Source organism: Seriola lalandi, unplaced genomic scaffold (assembly GCF_002814215.2).
Source record: "Seriola lalandi dorsalis isolate HSWRI2012SDOR001 ecotype SW California unplaced genomic scaffold, Sedor1 jcf7180002054955, whole genome shotgun sequence".
In the NCBI taxonomy this organism is placed as follows: Eukaryota; Metazoa; Chordata; class Actinopteri; order Carangiformes; family Carangidae; genus Seriola; species Seriola lalandi.
In genome coordinates this window covers 999,450-1,015,785 of record NW_019525506.1, presented here as the reverse complement: position 1 = coordinate 1,015,785, position 16,336 = coordinate 999,450, and the positions used below count along the sequence as shown (strand labels likewise).

The following is a 16,336-nucleotide window of genomic DNA, read 5'->3' as shown; positions in this document are numbered from 1 at the left end:
CTGATGGTGGGGAAACCAGGACAGGAGAATCCCTGATGGATTCCAGGAGCCCTGGAAACCTGGGTGAGGAGGAGAGGAGAGGAGAGGAGAGGAGAGGAGAGGAGAGGAGAGGAGAGGAGCTTCTGAAAACTAAAACTAAATTCTGCACTTTCAGAGAAGAGGGAAAGAAAGCAGGTAGAAAAGAAAGAGGAGGACAACAGAGTGAGGAAAAGTAGGAGGACGTTCCAGAAAAGAAGGAGAGTGGATGAGTGAGATGGTCGACCTCGTGAAGTGGCGGAGGCAGTAGAAATAGCTGCCCCACTTGTAGACACACTTTCTGTTGCTAGCTGACTGTCCTCGATGCACTGGGGTAGCTAACCTATATAGGCCTGCTCCATGCTGCAGCATCTCCCAAACACTTCCAAGCACGCATGACCCCCCCACCCCCTCCCCCTTCCTCTCCATCTCTTTCCTATACACACAGGCATGCACACATGGGAGGGGGGGTGCTAAAATCAGGCCGCACATGCTGTAAGCTACTGCTGAGTTAAGTCACCTGTGCTGCTAGCCTAGCTTGCTAGCGGGCAGCCAGCTGCTCCTCTAATTAAGAGCCCATCTACTCAAGGGGCCTGAGCATATGGAGGACTCTATAGCTCTGTACTGGTCTTTTAATAGATAGCAATGCCATACGGTTAGGTACTGGCCAGACTTTCAATAGCTGGTCACACTCTATTAGGAATATAAAGTCACTGTAGCCCTGACATACAGTAAAGGAGTTTGGGATAACTACCATCCCTCTGACATATCCCCATCTCTCTACTGCCCTACTCCATATGAAAGGATTAGTACTGTATATGGAATGCTAATATGAGTTTTCCCACCTGCTGATAAGATGAGACACTTAGCGGCACTACTTGAATTCAAATGCCAATTAATCAAACCACTTCACCTCAGAGGTGATCTAATTGAAAGAATCTTGAATGATGAAATCTCACCCCACAATCTACTACGGGAGCAAAGACTTTCTATTTTTCGCTCTACCCTCTTGGTGAGGCAAATCAAGGTGATTGTTTGAAATTATCCACCCATCTATCCATCCGTCCATCCATCAAGTAAAGCAGTCAGGACGTCCCTTTCCCCAGCAACATTTTTCTAGCTCTTCCTGCCAGATCCCAAGGCGTTCCCATGCCAGATCAGATATATAATCTCTCCAGCGTGTTCTAGGTCTCCCCCAAGGCCTCCTACCAGTTGGACATGTCTGAAAAGACCTCCAAAGGAAGGCAGCCTGCAGGGGGTATCCTAACCAGATGCCCGAACCAGCTCGACTGGCTCCTTTCACCTCACACTCCACTACGGGAACAAAGACTAATCATCTTTCTCTCAACCCTCTTGATGAAGCAAATCAAGGTGATTGTCTGAAATTAGTTTTAATGAAATTAAGTGACATTACTCAGAATGAAAACAAAATACCAGAGCTGAGGGTATGAAACAACTTAAAAATATGTAATCTCTCAACACACAGTCACACATTTTTTCTGCGGGTGTTTTGTCCAGAGAAAAATGTCTGGACAAACAATTAGTAAGTAAACAAAGTAGCTCAGCAAAGTCCATGCTCTGTTAAGGGCATCACCACACTAATGTGCAAATTATGCAACGTGAGGCATGACGACACATAAAAACACATTAACAATCACAGTAATGAGTGAATTATACTGTCTGAAGCATAAATGCAACCTATGCAACCTAAATTACTTTGACACTTTCAACAGCATTTTTATTGACTTTGCTGTCCAAGGCCAGGACTAATGGCTGCTTCACAAACCAAACACACACACACACACACACACTTGCATAAGCAGACACTTAGGCAATGACAAACACAGGGCATGCATACAAATTTGCACACTAACACACACCGCACACACAAACCCACACCTTTGTTTGTTTTAGCCTCCAGTACCAACAAACATACAATTATGTGAGGCCATTTCAGGCTATATTATGAGAAATGCATTAGTCAGTGATGGCAAATGGAGCACAGCGCAGCGCAGTCATATCTAAGGCTGTGTGTGTGTGTGTGTGTGTGTGTGTGTGTGTGTGTGTGTGTGTGAGGAGAGAAAGTGAAAGCAAGAAAGAAGCAGAGAGGAAGGAAAGTTTGAACATAGTTAAAGGAAAGACTGATGAAGGAAAAATTATGACAGTTATGTTAAAATGGAAAGATTCAGGGCTGTAACTTCATATGGACGCAGTCAGCAAAGTGCCACTTTTCGGAGGCAGAGTAAGGTTTTTTCCTTGCTTGCACCTGTTTTGGTGACTCGGTGTGCACCACTGAAGAAACATAATCAAAGCAGAGGAAGTGCCACTAACAATCTGGGGCTGCGCTGCAATTTTCTTGTCAATTCACTGATTTTTTTTCACAGTCTACAGACGCGTAGGCCTGGACAGGTTTGCACTGTGATCTGTGTAATTTGTAAGACTTTAGTTGCTGGACACACAATGTACATATAACTTATTTTAATTCATAACCAAAATTGAATTTTATTTCTACATTAAAGTAACTTATATTAAGGCATATCCATTCAGCTGATTAACTCCCTTTATTGTTATATCAGGGCGGCAGGTGTGTGTTCCATCTGTAGTCTCCAATTTGAGTGGCACACATTGTTAAAGCATAGATAAACACAGCAGATCCACTGTGAATACCTTAATCAGATCAGGATGGTGCAGAATAACCACACAAACTCCAAACATCAAACTGGTCTGTTATAGTTTGATATTCTGCACAGACTGCAAGATTATGGAGTAAAGTCCATGACAGGTTTTGGAGGAAATGGCACTTTCAAGATGAACTGGACAAGCAAAGTTTGCTTACCTCCATGAAAAAAATTTGAGGATAATAAAACCGTCTTTTTTCTCTCTAAATCAGAGAACACACTCAGGACTATTTTTCATCTCTTTGTTTCCAAGTGCATCTAGCAAATGTACCAAACTCAAGTGGCAATAGACCCGTGGTTACACCGGACAACATGTGGACGAGCAGAATCACAACTACTCATTGAACTGTATTTATTTCAGTTCATCACAGTACTCTCCACTCCTTTGCAAAACCATTGGCACCTGTTTAAGGGGAAAATAGGTGCCAATGTGATTGGTCATGATTGAAACAGGTTCTAATACTTGCGCTAATAACACATGCACCCATAGTGCTGGACACCAAATGTGGATCATTTTGAGGAATGGAGCACATGTCTGCTCTTTGTACCCTATCATGATTTACAAAGCTAGCATACTCAGCTTCTCTCTCTCTCTCTCTCTCTCTCTCTCTCTCTCTCTCTCTCTCTCTCTCTCTCTCTCTCTCTCTCTCTCTCTCTCTCTCTCTCTCTCTCTCTCTGACAATTGGTCGTAAATGACAGTTGAACTTGAATATACATCACGACAAAAATAACCAAATAAAGGTGGACATCAGTGTAAAATATGGTATCAGAATCCTCATATTAAGCATTTTAGTGCTCTAAAGCAAATTGCATCATTCTTTGTCTAAATCTCTGCATGCAAGTAAAAGAATATAAAGCAAGCGCTCTGTGTAGCCTGCAACTAAAGTTAAGTTCAGAGTAGTGGAAAAGTTATTTGGTGTTCTGCAGCATATACATGTAAATCGTCAGAGAGAAAGTTTTATTTCTGTTATGTGCAAATAATGCATTCATTTGGCAGCTGACATTGTATGAGTTAAGTCAAACCTTATCTGTTGTGTAGTGTGAGTTTGTGTGTGTTTTTATGTGTTAGTGTGGGTATTGTGCACCTGCTCGCTCACACAATGACACAGCTTTCCCCCTTTTAACAATATTTCTTGCCGACTTTATACGCGGCAGGATTAAAAGGTATAAAAGAACCTCTGGAGCAGGAAGAGGAGATGAAAAAGGCGTTTTAAAAGAAAGAAAAGAGAGACAAAGAAACAGACCACGAAACTCTGCTCCTGTTTCAGTTACAGGCAGCCATTTTTAGACAGTCATCCATTAAGTCTGCTGCGTTCCCATACTGTCAGCCCCTGGTGAAGCCAAAGAGGCCATGTCAACTGAAGGTGTTAGGCAGGCAGGCAGGTAGGAAGCAGCACAACACTGGAAAGGAGGAAGGAAGGAGCAAGTAGTGGACTATGATATGAATGTCACTGCAGTACAACATCTTTAGAAAGAATAAGATGGATTAGAGTTTTAGCTCATTGTGAAAAGAATGCTCTTCAAGAGAGGCAAAAGAAAGGAAGGAAGAACCGAGAGATGGCTGCTGCGGCTCAGCATAAAATGTATTATCACAAATAGGATAACAAAGCGAGAGGATAGAGAAGGAAGAGGCTCAGAGTGAAGATTTTTGTTAAAACTGAGCCTCATCTTGTGATATTCAATCTCATAGTCAGGCATCCTTACATTAAGCACATTTCACTGCTAAAAATGTAGCGCGCAGTGCATTGTTTGTGTGTTTGTGTCTGAGAGAGCAAAGGAAAGACCGAGTGGTCTGTGTGTATCTCACCTCTGGCCCCATGTGTTCTGTCTGTGTTACGCGGTCAATCATTTGGCAGTCTTTCATCTTCAGGGCAGCTTTGGCACTCTCCTGCATACAAAACAAACACACCCCCATCAACCGTGTCCAAAATCACACCAAAAAAAGAACATCAAACACAAATAAATGAGAACAACTAAATGCTCTCCCAGCAGACTTATGCCTCCACTTGTAACACTTAGTGCAGTTGGTTTCCATGCTTAGGTAGCCATCAAGAGAAAAAAAAAATAATAACTGCAACTCTAAACAACTTCAACAAACCCAAATCTGTTTTTCCCCTTCGTCTGTCTCTCCTGGAAATCCAAGAGGTCATAAAACGGGGCTGAATTGCAGGAGAACTTTTCTACAGCCAAATACTGGAGCAGAGGCCATCCTCAAAGTGCACCAGTAGAGAAGAATTCATAAAAAGTGACAGCTAGTGCTGGCCAGCCCGCTAGAAAGGTCCTTCTAGGAGATAATTAATAGGTTTCCTCTGGCAGATTTACAGAGGGAAGTGTAGAGAGAAAAGCATAGGCCCTTTCCTTCCAAATACAGCACTTTTACTTTTACCAGGAACCTGCCGGCTCCTGTGGTCTCCCTCTGTGTGACTATATTGAAACGGCAGGTTGAAAGTCCTCTGAATGAGAAGGACCGAGTACTATTTCCACCTGAAGCATTTTATGACGATGTCACCAATCATTCTGTCGTGCTTGCCCTACACTGCTCATGGGTCGGGGAACAGAACGGGCTGAAAGTTGCAGTGGCCATGAAATATTGAGAAATTCATTAACCTTGATTAAAATTAATCAAGCAAATTAGGACAAGATGTAAGGAAGGTTTATGAGAATGAAAGAGATAATTTATGATACAGCTAGAAACTCAAATATATACTGTCCTGTTCAAATCCAGCACACGTGAGCTGACAGATTGAGTTAAAAATCTGTTTTCATTAGTCATGCCCATGACTATACGAAAAAGCAAGGGAGGCTTGCCGCAGTTAAATGTTGCAGTTGGAGCACGGTCCTTCAACAAAATGCAGCAGCAGAGAGACGAGAAATCTCATAAAAAGTGACAGCTAGTGATGGCCAGCCAGCTAGCAGGTCCTTCTAGGAGATAATTAATAGGTTTTCACTGGCAGATTTACAGAAGGAGGAAGAGCAAGGGGAGCATTGGCTATGAGCTGCCCTTTCCTTCAAAATGCTGCACTTTAACTTAGCTGCAGCAGGCAAGGTTTCCCTTTGAGACACACAGACACGTATACATGCTCATCAGTGTTTATAAGCACAACACGGCCCCCACAATGCACAACTTCAGAAATTTGACAGAATGACCTTTATTTCAAGGGCATATAGTGCAGATAAAATGAAGGCTTGTCTGTGGCTGCAGCAAGGATACAGCCTAGTATTAGACAATTATTATTATTATACAAACAAGTAGATATGCAGACTTTTGCTAAAAACACATACAAGTGGTATATGTATGGAAATTAGATCCAGCTGGCGGCAGGAACCAGAACAGCACTGTCAGAAAGAAGTGCCAAACAGATGAATACACACACACACACACACACACACACACACACACACACACACACACACACAGATGAGGCTGATCAGCTTCTGTGTGTATGTTTGTGCATGTGCAAGCAATTGCACGCCCTAAAGACAGATTGATGGAAAGAACACACTCAGTCACTTGGTGGCTTCACCATGTCACCATATGGGAGAAAGGGAGAGATAAAAAGAGACAAAAACGTGGGTGATGAGAGAAAAGAAAGAAAAGAAGTGAAAAGAATGAAACAAAGTAAACAGAGGAGGATATCAATCATCCAGGATAAGTCCAGAGATGGTTTATATTTTTGTTATTATCAACAAATCCTATAATAACCAAACACCAACAATAATTTGATTCTACTAACAACTACTGGTTATGTATCCAAAGCCTGATAGAGTTTAGCTTATTCCTCTATATCATGGACCAAAATCCATTAAAAACACATCAGTGAGCCACGCTGTGTTACATGTCTCTTCATTATCATAAACATAAGCACTGTAGTTTATTTGAGTCAATGCCACACATACCACCCTGCTGCCATAAATACTCACAATACTCAACAGTCTACTATCAAACTCACTAAAACTCCTGTTTTAGTGATGTTTGATAAAAACAGTAGTTTCTTGCTATTTTAGAAAACGTCTAATCCTGTCTAAAAAAATAATGAAACTATACATTTCTGACCTACTTTTAAAAAGGTACATGTTCAGTGGGAGTCACTGGGCTCATGGTTCAGAATCTCAGGCTGGGGAAGTTGGAAAGTACTGAGGGACGGACTTCCACATTGCTGGTTTTGGTCTTTTTGTGGGATGTACAAAGAAAATCTAACATGGAATATTCCAAACCTTATCCTTTAAGTTTGCTGCTTAAGGTCAAATGTTAAATCAAAAGCTATGGGAGGAAAGTTAGCAGTGTCCAGTATGATGTGCTGTGCATGCAGTATGATTCACTTGATTTCTGTGCAGCACATTAAAATTACTGACATCAAGTCCACAACACTGTGAGGCTCTCTGGTTTGTCCTACTACTACTACTTGATGTTTATAGTTTTGAGATACATTCAGTGCCTACCTCATTAGCTAAACATTGTTAAATTTGATGCAATCCAATACAACTGCTCAGCAATTAATTCTACCTCTACAAACACAATAATGATCAATTTGACTAACACTGTCAGAGATATTAATCTAAGTATGTTTATTAATGAGGTTGCTGTTACTACACTATATTGAAATGTGGCAAAACATTATGTCACATTAGATTTTACAGCTGTAATGATCAAATAAAGTGGGCATCGAGTGCAGATTCCCATTAATAGTTGTCTCATTGATGGTCTTGTTAATTTGCTCTACGGTTTCCAATGTGAAAACAGAGAGAGGTTAAAAGATACCAAGAGCTTCAAAGAGACAGTCAGCGAGTGTGTGTGCCCACCTTGGAGCTATTTTTTGACAGTCCTTGGATCAGGCCAATGAAGAAATATTACTATGACACTGCTAGTGCTGTGTGTGTTTTTAATCAGTAATTTACTGCACCAGCCCAACCACATATCAAAGTTCCTGACACAGTTAGGTGAAACAAATTCTGCTTAATAACCTTCTTGATCACAACACTATAATCTTTTGACAATCTTGAACCATTATGACAGCTAAAAAAAAAAAAAGCTTTAGCAGTCTCCAGACAAATCAATCAACCCTGGCCACTGAAGACTGCCACAGTGAAATACTATCATCTTTAAAACAAAAATGATCTGAACTCTTCTATAACTTCTACTTGGCTCATTTGGAGTAGTTCATTTCAAGTGTTTTAAATAATGAATTCCATTTCCTTGTGAAATGAAATGATAATTAAATGTAAAATTCATTACAGATTATTAGAAGCTGCTGTGTGTATTTAGTAAAAATAGAACTAACTACAGGAAATGAGTTATTGTGATTAAAAAAAACACAGAAATTATTGTTACATGAACTGTTTAACGTTGGCACTAGATTTAATAGAGCTCCCTTCTGGAGTGGCTATTGGATGAGAAAAAAGCTCCAGGTCTGAATAGTAGGTAACTCTAGGCCCACCTACGTTTTGGGGGAAATGTTCCTGTGCATGTAGCTGTCTAAGTGGCCATTTAAGTCCTCAGATAAGTCTAAGGTGTGAATACAAATGTGCTCAGCTTTGGTATCAGCTCCACATCGGGTGCACATAGTGCTGAATACAGCCCACAGAGACAGAGAAGTGGGGGGGTGGGGGTGGGGGTGGGGTGCTGCTGACAGGAAGACAGAGAAAGAGAGAGAGGACAAGAGAGGAGAGGAAAGAGGAAGAGCGAGAAAAATGAGACGCGAGTGCCAGAAAGTGATCAAACAAACAGACGCCAAATGAGACTCAAGTCAGTGGGTTAGACTGGCATCTCCCATAATAAAACCATAACACTGGCACATTATCCTGCTAAGGCCTGGCATAATGTCTGCATTACATTGCTTTGATAGAACAGGTGACAAATTACAGACATGTTGATGACAAACTATGAAAAATGTTGCCGCATGGAGCATTTTTGCAGACGATCCAACAATCAAGCTTCCAAAACGGTGGAAAAAAACACAATATACTTTGCATTTAAATCTCTACATTTAATGATGACAGTTCCGTTATTCCAAATATCCAAACATGGAAATGATCTCATGGTTCCCATCCTGGTCTACAGAGGCAATTTTCGAAAAAATTATACATCTCTCTTGGCTGGACTGGAGTCCCAATAATTTTGCTATTACATTAGGCTGGCGGGAACAAACTGTTTACATTAATGGAAAAGATGGAAAAGATGGGCTTCCTGGTGCCACGCCATGTGATATAGATGGTGTGACTTCAAGCCAACTATAAAAACATTCTCACATTTATTTCTTCTCTCTTTCTGTGGTCAGTCTTTACTGTCACTCCACCCTCTGCAGTATGTAGCCTCACATAGCTGAAGATCATCAGAGAAGAGAAAACTGACAAAGCTACTTTAACACAAGTAAAACTTTCCACTTCTTTGATATGTTTTTTAACCTTTCTAAAAAGAAGGATTTTAATGCTTGAAAGGGAATGAAAAGATTTGTGCTTCAAAGGCAATTAGTCTTTAATTTATATCCATAAAACAAATAATTTAAAGACATTCAAGTTGCTTTAATTATTCATTTCAAAGTTTAGAAAAACAGAGACCAAGAAAAAGAAACTGTGACAGAGATAAAATTAGATGAGCAGACCCTCCATTTCTCAACGCCTGGTATGAACTGCATCTCTGATGAGGTGCAGACATTTCCAACATTTTGCTTTACTGGATACTTCCCACAACAACACATCCTTATGGCACGCAAAGAGGCAATGGCAACTGCTACATAGTACCATTTTATTATGACAGGGAGGTACAAGGGAGCTGTCGTTATCCACTTTATTGAAAAAATCTGTTGTTTTTTGGCTCGACTGGCCAAACACGATATCTATGAATGCCTGTGACTGAGTGATGAAGTTATACAATTGATCGACTGAGTGTTGGACTCTTCCCATTGGCCGTTGTCAAAATGATTTGGTGCGAATGGTTTACATTAAATCAGCAGGGGGCATTTATTATTCATTATTATTATCCATTAATACAAACTCAACACTTCTTGTACCAGTTTCAAATTAAAAGCCCTCTAACATTTCAGTGCACAGAAAGCCTGAACTTCTTTACAGGGCTTTTATTGCTGTGCGGATGTGCTGCAGTAAACATATGTCATTTCTGGTTGCTGGTGTTTCTGTTGTTGCTATTCAGAAGTGCTAGTTTCTTTAGCTTAGCAGTTACCTCAGACACTTGGACCGCACTGTATCCCTGCCCCTGCTGAATTATTGTTATCCTTGGGGGGAACAAAATTGATCCTCCTCACAAAGTGATAATGACAGCTGCAGCCCAGGTCACGTCGATGAGGGTTTGATTACATATGTGAGCCCAGTCCCTGAACTTGCACGCAGCTCGCTCTGAATGAATGAATGACAGCCTCACAGAGGCCACACAGGGCCGGTAAAAACTTTATTGATTGGCCCACCAGTATTTCTCCCCATGCTCCCAATGACCAGTCCAACTCTGGAAAAGTCTATAGTGCAAATACACAATAGCCTCTTTATTTTTGTGTTGACAGCATGTTGCGCTATTGCATTTTGAGATTATTTTCTATTAAATATTGAAGTGCTATGGCACGCCTGGCTGAGTGGAAAGAAATTCTGCCCTGAACTCAGGGACAACAACTTGTTCTCTCCTGTAAGATGTTTAATGCTTCCACACAGAGAGGTCAATATTTTCACTGTCCAGTGATTATTGTTTATTCCTACAGAACAATAACTAAAACTCAAAACACCAGCTCTGACAAAAGTGGATTTAATGTTTTGTTCTACATTCATATTATAACCCAAACCTGCCTGTTATTATATATGTTTAGTAAGTGGATCTTACCAGTTCATTCTGGAGTCTGAGAATCAGCTCGTCTTTCTCCCTCAGTTGCTGCAGCAAGGTCTCCTCTCTGCCAGGATCCTAAACACAAGCAACAAGACACCATGTCACACATTACTCAGGATACTGCAGGCAGCAGTGATTTATCTCAGGGACCACATTCCCACAAAAGCAATACGTAGAACCTGTGTGTGTGTGTGTGTGTGTGTGTGTGAGAATCTCTGGCTGTTTCCATAAATGTTTATGTGTGTTTGCAAGTGTTTTATGTGCATTTATGAGTGTATTTGTTGCTGGTGTTGCTGATGTGTGTGTGTACGTGTAATAAAGTTGTCATATGGGGCATGCTGCAGGACCGTGATCTCCTCCTCTCTCTATGTCTGTGTGATAAACTTGGTGTGTCCTATGGTGGCACCCCAGAGCACACAGCACTTTAATATGACCTTGTGCTGTCAGGGGACATTACCATGGGGAAGAAGGAGAGGAGCAGCAGAGACAGGAGACGGATGAGGTAGCAGAATAACGATACTAATAAAAACAACTTTATTCTTATTGCACCTTTTGAAACAACAGTTACAGAGTGTTTCTCAGCAAAAGAAGAGAAATTCTAAATGGTTCTAAAAATGTCTTTCATTAAAATTTGTTTGATGTTCGTAATGTATTCATTCTTAAGACTATAATTATTCTGAAATTGTTATTTAACTTGTCACATTTATCCACCACACTTAAATAAGTTTCTAAAGTAAATTTATTTGACAGGAAATCCTGTTTATACAATTAAGTGTAAACTGTAGAGAATGTAGTCAGCCAAGCTGATTTTGACTGTCAGGGTTTTCGTCTTCAGACCTCAGCTGGACTGTGGAACAGTGAAGCTGCCAGAGGATCTCAGGCTACACACTGTCTCACCTGAAAATGATAAATGTAGCTGGGCACCAGAACTAGCAGTTCTATTAAAAAATTCAACTTCATACTGAATCGGACAGATGGCTAAGACGTGGAGAGCGAGTGACACATTGAGAAGGAGAGACGAAAAGGAAGGGAATTGGAGGGTGAGAGAGAAGGAGCGATATGATGGAGTGAATGAAATGATGGACATACAGATGGTCATTACCTCTTCAAGGACATAAAAGCCAGAGAGGGAAAGAGGGGCAAGATAACAGGAGGAAAATGAGGGGGAAATGTGAGGAAAGGGGGACAGTGATAGAGAGAGGGAGAGGACAGAGAAGGCCCGAGGCTGAGCATGATGGTCTGGAACTGTGGGGAGCCATCTAGCTAAAGGACAGACAGAGTCAGGAGGAGACCACAGGGAACCATATAGTTACGGCACCGTCCTTTAAATGACCTCTCTGATGCAAACACAGGCAAATAACCTGACACAAAACTGACGCTCTTCCTTAAAAGTGTGTTTGTGTTTACGTCAACTGGAGCATAACCTAATACTACCTAATACTTTGTGTTTCAGAGAAAATGTGGTCTATTTTCCTCACAGTTATGCCAAGCACTTTCCATCCTAACTTGACAGCTACAGAGGTGGTGACCATGTGTCACAATTTCCAAAAATTATAAAGGTCAATGTACCCAAGATCTGTGCTGTGTCTAAAGATGTTATGATGGGTTTTGTTTTCTGGCTTCCGCATTTTACAGGTCTAATTGACGCTGAGGTCTGTGTTAGGGCTTTACCTCGGTGCAAGATAATGGTCAAGGAGGACAAAGCTAAAAGCTTTGCTAAGTGCTTCCATGGTGATAAAACCTGCAAAAGAATATCATTCCCACTAGGAAATACAAAAACAATTAACAAAAACAAAACCCAGCGGTGTTGAATCAGAATGGACTCCGTTTACTTGGCTTTACAGGGGGAGATACTTGTATTCATAGATAATAAGGATATTTTTCCTACTGCCAGAACACACATACACAAGAGACAGCACAAAAATTACTAACACGAGATTTGAATGGGACTGAAAAAAAACTAACATGCTGTGACAATTACTACATTAGTCAGTCGCTAAAATTAATCTCACCCGAAAAGGACTGAACCTCACAGCGTGCGTGCTTCTGTGCCCTGTGTGTGCGTGTATGACACTGCATGTAGTTGTGTCTCAAATGTTAAGAACAGGCTTATGACTAAATCCATGCACTTTATTGACTTGTGGGGTTTGTTTATAAGTTCAGTGTAAACAGAAAAAAAAAGAGAAGAGAAGGAAGCGGTTATAAGCTATCAGAGAAACACAGAGGGATGAGAAAAGAGACAATGTACTTTAACTAGGACATGCAGAGTTCAATGCCAAGGGGCTGGATATGGTCATATGACCTCAATGTGACGCCTAACAATTTAAAAAAGTGTGTTCTGGCCTAACTTCATTGTCAGTTGGGTTGTACTTCCATTGCTGAGCAGCTCTACCACGTACTGCCTTATACAAACCATTCAAAAAGAGGGAAACAACAACATACCTAAAAACTAAAATGCGAAATTATTCTGGTCGCTGAAAGAAGCACCACAATATGCATTAAGTCGCCCATCAGGTTGCATTCCAACCAATTTTTCAAGGCGGAATTGAATGGAAAGGGCTGAGGAAGAAAAGTGGGGCATGTGAATTTATTTGTAATGTGATTAGAATGGCCTCAGTGGGGATAAATCTGATCAAAATTATTGGAGTGCATCCACTTTATGTGATTTTGTATAGAGGTTGAGCCCACTCTATGCTTGCAATCTGTGGCCAGTTGAAGAGGGTATGGAGATGAATTACATTCCCGTTGTTAACAGAAATTATTCAATTTGTTAACTATTTTGAGAAACACACATTTGAGAAAATGTGAGGGTTGTTTATCAATTATTTCACTAACCCTCTCCCATCTCTCTTTAAATTGGGGAAAGGGCTATGAAAAATAACAGCATAATCAAATGCACTCTCCTTGTTATCTTTATACCAGTGTAACCAATATCTATCTGTGATTTTTCACTTGTTAAAGTGAATTTAAAGGGATGTGAAAGGGTCGAACATCCTCAACAGTACTATACATTCCTGGTGTGTCACTGCATTTTAGGCTACCAGCATATCCTATGTGGCCATGACAGAGCCTCCTCAATAACTTCACTCTGCTCATAACCACTCTTTGATATGTCAATTAATATAAAACGCTGCTATGACAGAGTCACGAAGTGTGTTTGAAGCAATAATAATAAAAAATCTTTTTAAAAATGTATAAGCAAAGCAAAAACAAACCTCAAAACAATGAAGGCTGATCTGGAAAGATGAATTTTAAGCTTCTTTTTAAAGGTCTCTCAGCAGTATCCACAAATCTATAGCCCAAAGGGAGGCAGCTCCAGTGTTGCGGGCAGCTATTTCAAATGCTCAGTCACCTTTAGTTTTTAATGTAGCCTGATTAACAGCCAAAAATCCTTGGTCAGAAGATCTAAAAGAGAACCAATTCTATTAGCAGTGAAGAGACCGAGCAAATCACACATGCAATATATGCAGAGCTCCATATGTGATCACAGGACTCACAGGATCACTAGGTGAGATATGAGATCTCCAGTTAGACCTGGACTAAACAGGAGTTGATAAGAGTATTCTGAATATTAAGTAGAACGCATAGAGAGAAATAACCATTTCTCAGGCCATCTTCATCAATATTACACACATGCATCTCCATACTGTATATAAACGGAATTTCCACAAATCATTCCTTATGTACAAACTGTAAATATGTTGTGTATATAATATGGTCACAGATAAAAAAAAAAATGCCAGCATGAATGGTAAAAATTGCTTGATTTTCAGTGCGGCGCTGATGCACACTATTTTCCCAAACTGCAATGCAGACGAGGCATGGAGGAGCACAGCTTGAAAAACAGGAGAAAAAAAAAAAACTGTGAAAACATGTTGGTCCCCCCCCCCCCCCCCCCCCCCTCCAAAAAAAGGAATGAATCCCATTGTCTGATTTATGTCCATTAGCACATTTCCTGTTGGTGCAAAATGCTAAAGCAAATAAGCCAAAAGCCTCAAGTACAAAGTGGTGTACTTAATATCATGTATGAAACTAGAGCATGAAAACTGAGTACAGAAAGTGGCACAATATCGGCTACTCAAGCCAAATGAACACTGGGTGTAAGTGACATAAATCTAAACTTAATATGTCAGTCTTTGGTTATATGTTGTCTCATATGTCTACTTGGACACCCTCTTGCAAAGCACTTAACTCTTAATACTGGATTAAAAAACATAGGCAATCTCAAAGACACACACAAACCTGTGGACACTGACTGACTGACTGACTATGATTATGACTTTAATAGCACACTATTTATGCACACTGACAGAAGAGGGCAAGGAAAGCAGCTTAAGTGTGAAAAAAGAGAGGAGGTGATGAAAAATGTGTCATTTGTTCTTACAGATACAGTATCATGCCTCCAAGAATGTACAATAAAAAACTGTGACCTCTGTCACCTGTCTTTATGAATTAACTGAGCCGTCAGCAGAATCTAAAGAGCAGGTCAAAATTACCTCCTCAAGTCAGCTATGATTCAACAGCTTTGAAAATAAACTTCTCTGTGCATCTGGACTTATGCTATACATGATAAAGCGATACTGTAATGCACCTACATAAACTTAAGGACATGGTGTGTCTTGTCAACAGTCATGCAGGCAGAAGTCATGGATGCTATAGGTGCTGTATCTGTCCCAAGTACCTCAAAAGGCAGTAGAGCTGACAGGTCACACAGAGACAGTTAGGTAACCTGTCAAACCAGTTCTGTAATATTTACGCTGTTTGAAATAGAAGAGAGATGTCACCTGCCTACACATCCCTGAAATGTAGCAAGAGCCACTGAGTTGCCTCACGTCTGCAGCTATCACTGAGAGATTTTAGAGAGATTTTATATATAGTACAGTATAGTTATAAAAATGAGTCTAATTAAATGCTATGAAATATTGTACTTCAGCTGTATTTCATGTTGCAGAGACTGGAACCCACACACACATCGATGATAATGTAAGAGATTAAATATTAAGGGACCAGAGGCTGGTCGCAAAGACAGGCTTTAACTATGGCTTAGATCTAACAAATAGCCAAGCTTCAGATATAATTCTTGAGTAGGTTTAATTATCTGTGTTCTCTGAGTGAAGTAAGAATCTCTTGAAAATAAAAAGCACAGCTGACCAAGCCTTTCAAGATGCTCAGCTGCATCTGAAGCAGCAGAAAACATATGCCTTCTGGAGCAATTTAAATGGTTATCAAACTGTTTTACTGTGAATATTCAATATTATATGAATATTCAAAGCTGAATGTGCAAATAACACACGCACACACACACACACACACACACACATACACACACACATACATTTATAATTAATTTGTATTAGCAAACCACAAATCATGAGTCATGTTCCTCTTATCAGCTGGTGTCATGGTTTGTTATTTCAAAAACACAGCTGTTTCGTGTTGCCGTAGCCTGGGGGAGGGGAGTTAACTTGAAACATGTTGGTCTTCCCTTTTAAACAACTGTTGCAAAGTAGCATTTGACAAGACTAAGAAAAAAAAAGATGATTGACCTAATGCAAGAGATCAGTCTGAAATGCCTTTGTGCCCCAAACTGAACTGACTTTCCAAGATGTTGGTGTAATGAATAATTGAAAAATTTTACTATTAAAGGGGACCTATTATGTTAATTTCTATATTTTTATTCAGGGACTCCACTTGAGTAGCTTTGCATGATTTAAAATTCTTACTTATCTCATCCTGTCTGTTATGCAGCCTCTCAGTTGAGCCGCCGACTGAAAGAGGCAGTATTGGCTCCGGGCTCCTTAAGCCCCCCCCCCCCCCC

General features: G+C 40.4%; 1 protein-coding gene across 1 annotated transcript in view; it reads right to left on the bottom strand.

Annotated features, from left to right (window-relative positions):
• Positions 1-16,336, bottom strand: part of ccser1 (coiled-coil serine-rich protein 1) — a 117,188-nt gene that overhangs the window by 50,789 nt on the left and 50,063 nt on the right. Inside the window, exons 9-10 of the mRNA XM_023395012.2 lie at positions 10,516-10,593; positions 4,501-4,581 (exon numbers count right to left, since the gene is read on the bottom strand). Coding sequence (XP_023250780.1) covers positions 4,501-4,581; positions 10,516-10,593 — 159 coding nt within the window. The remainder of the gene's footprint in view (positions 1-4,500; positions 4,582-10,515; positions 10,594-16,336) is intronic.